Here is a 1,584-nt window from a genome sequence, read left to right as displayed (position 1 = left end):
TTCCATTTCAGAGTAAGCAACCAAAGGGAGGGAAAGAAGCTCACTTCCGCACTTCCTCATTGAACAAACGTGTAGGCATACATTTGTTTGTTTGGCACCGAAACAACAAAGAGGGTATGGGTATTGGCAGTTACCCTAGCTAGCTAGCGCTAGCTACAACTGGGATGGCATGCTAGGTGTTTGTTTTGCCATCCAAAGCTAGCGCCCGCCACCCATGGTTCATTAACCGGTCTTAATCAACTCGTGTGTTATACGCGTGTGCGCGTGCCTGTCCGTTCCATCTTGAAAAAAAACCTAAAATATTGGCCGTGTCAATGCCAACCTGTGCGTGTGTGTGTGTGTTCTAGTATCTCTTGTGCTCGTCACTGTTGTGTTTGCTTGCAAGTTGCGAGCTCCATCACACCACTTGCCGCATTATAAATACCTCCCCTCGCCACCACGAACACCAGCAGCCACAGCCATTCGCCATCAGCTCCCGAAGCCACTACTAGTAGCACACTAGCTTAGCTGCCCTTCTCTTCTCTTCCTCAGACAGCCCAGCCCAGCCCAGTGTGCGTAGCTTAAGCAGGAAGTCGAGATCAAAATGACGAGACGCTGCTCGCCGCCGCTGGCTGCTCTTGCCCTGCTTCTCCTCCTCTGCTTCTCCTACGGCGTGGCGGCCGCTCGCCCCCTCCCCGCCAACACTGCTCCTCACCAAGGTAGCACAACCACCACCGATACCTTTTCTCGTGTTATTACATGCTTGCATACTCCTCGGTCTGCTCTGATTGCTTAGATCGTTAACTTTACGTGGATGTGTATTTGCAGGCATCGGTGTGGCCGGAGCAAAGGCGGCAGATGCTGCAGCAACGGACGGCCTAGTGGCGCTCAAGGAGGAAGGTGGCAAGGCCCGCAATGGCGGCGAGGCGGTGTCACCGCCTGAGGCGACGGCGGAAGGCGTGACGGCAGGGGAGATGGAGGTGGAGGTGGAGGAGGAGGCGTGCGAGGAGGGGAAGGAGGGGGAGGAGTGCATGCAGAGGAGGCTGCTCCACGACGCGCACCTGGACTACATCTACACGCAGCACAAGGGCAGGCCATGAGCGTGGCATGGGCTAGCTCTTCCGTCGAGGACGAGTAGACGATGCTGGGCATTAAGTTGACAGAAGGAATCATCTGACCACGATCATGGTGATTTTAATCATATCTTATCGATCTACCTGCTGCTGTTTTGGCTACACCCACCGTGCCGTGGCCCGTCCATCTATGCGTATGTGGGTGGGTCTGCCACATCGTCGTTTGTACATCGATCCATCGATCGTTCGCTAATAGTCTAATACTAGTATACTACTGTAGTGCTGTACTCCGTCTTCTTCTTCAAGTATGTTTGTTTTCTTTGTTGCTGGCTTGCCACATGCAGTAGCTCCTAGTACTGTTGGGACTTCATGTGGTGGTAAGCTGACGGTGATCTAGCTCTAGCTTGCTAGCAGCAGCATGCAACGCAAGTCTGGTTTAGTTCCTCACTAGTTTAGGATTGGTTAGTAGACTACTTTATTAGCCTTGATGATTGATTGGCATGGCATGGCATGATGTGAAGCTGTGAACGAG

General features: G+C 53.0%; 1 protein-coding gene across 1 annotated transcript; it reads left to right on the top strand.

The window, feature by feature from the left end:
* The first annotated feature begins 436 nt into the window (after positions 1-436).
* Positions 437-1,373, top strand: LOC123120237 (phytosulfokines 2). Its single transcript, XM_044540221.1, has 2 exons — positions 437-698; positions 808-1,373. Exons 1-2 carry the CDS (start codon positions 584-586, stop codon positions 1,077-1,079), a joined length of 387 nt encoding a protein of 128 aa, XP_044396156.1. The 5' UTR covers positions 437-583; the 3' UTR covers positions 1,080-1,373.
* The last annotated feature ends 211 nt before the right edge of the window (positions 1,374-1,584 follow it).

This window comes from Triticum aestivum, chromosome 5D, assembly GCF_018294505.1.
Source record: "Triticum aestivum cultivar Chinese Spring chromosome 5D, IWGSC CS RefSeq v2.1, whole genome shotgun sequence".
NCBI classification, from domain to species: Eukaryota; Viridiplantae; Streptophyta; class Magnoliopsida; order Poales; family Poaceae; genus Triticum; species Triticum aestivum.
Note: the sequence above shows the minus strand (reverse complement) of the source record. Positions and strands in the feature narration are given on the sequence as shown.

What these genes read in the sequence shown, in the direction of transcription:
- LOC123120237 (XM_044540221.1), top strand. Translation starts at nt 584, where the DNA reads ATGACGAGACGCTGCTCGCCGCCGCTGGCTGCTCTTGCCCTGCTTCTC. An exon ending in CAACACTGCTCCTCACCAAG is followed by an intron (nt 699 to 807) that starts GTAGCACAACCA and finishes GTGTATTTGCAG; the next exon opens with GCATCGGTGTGGCCGGAGCA.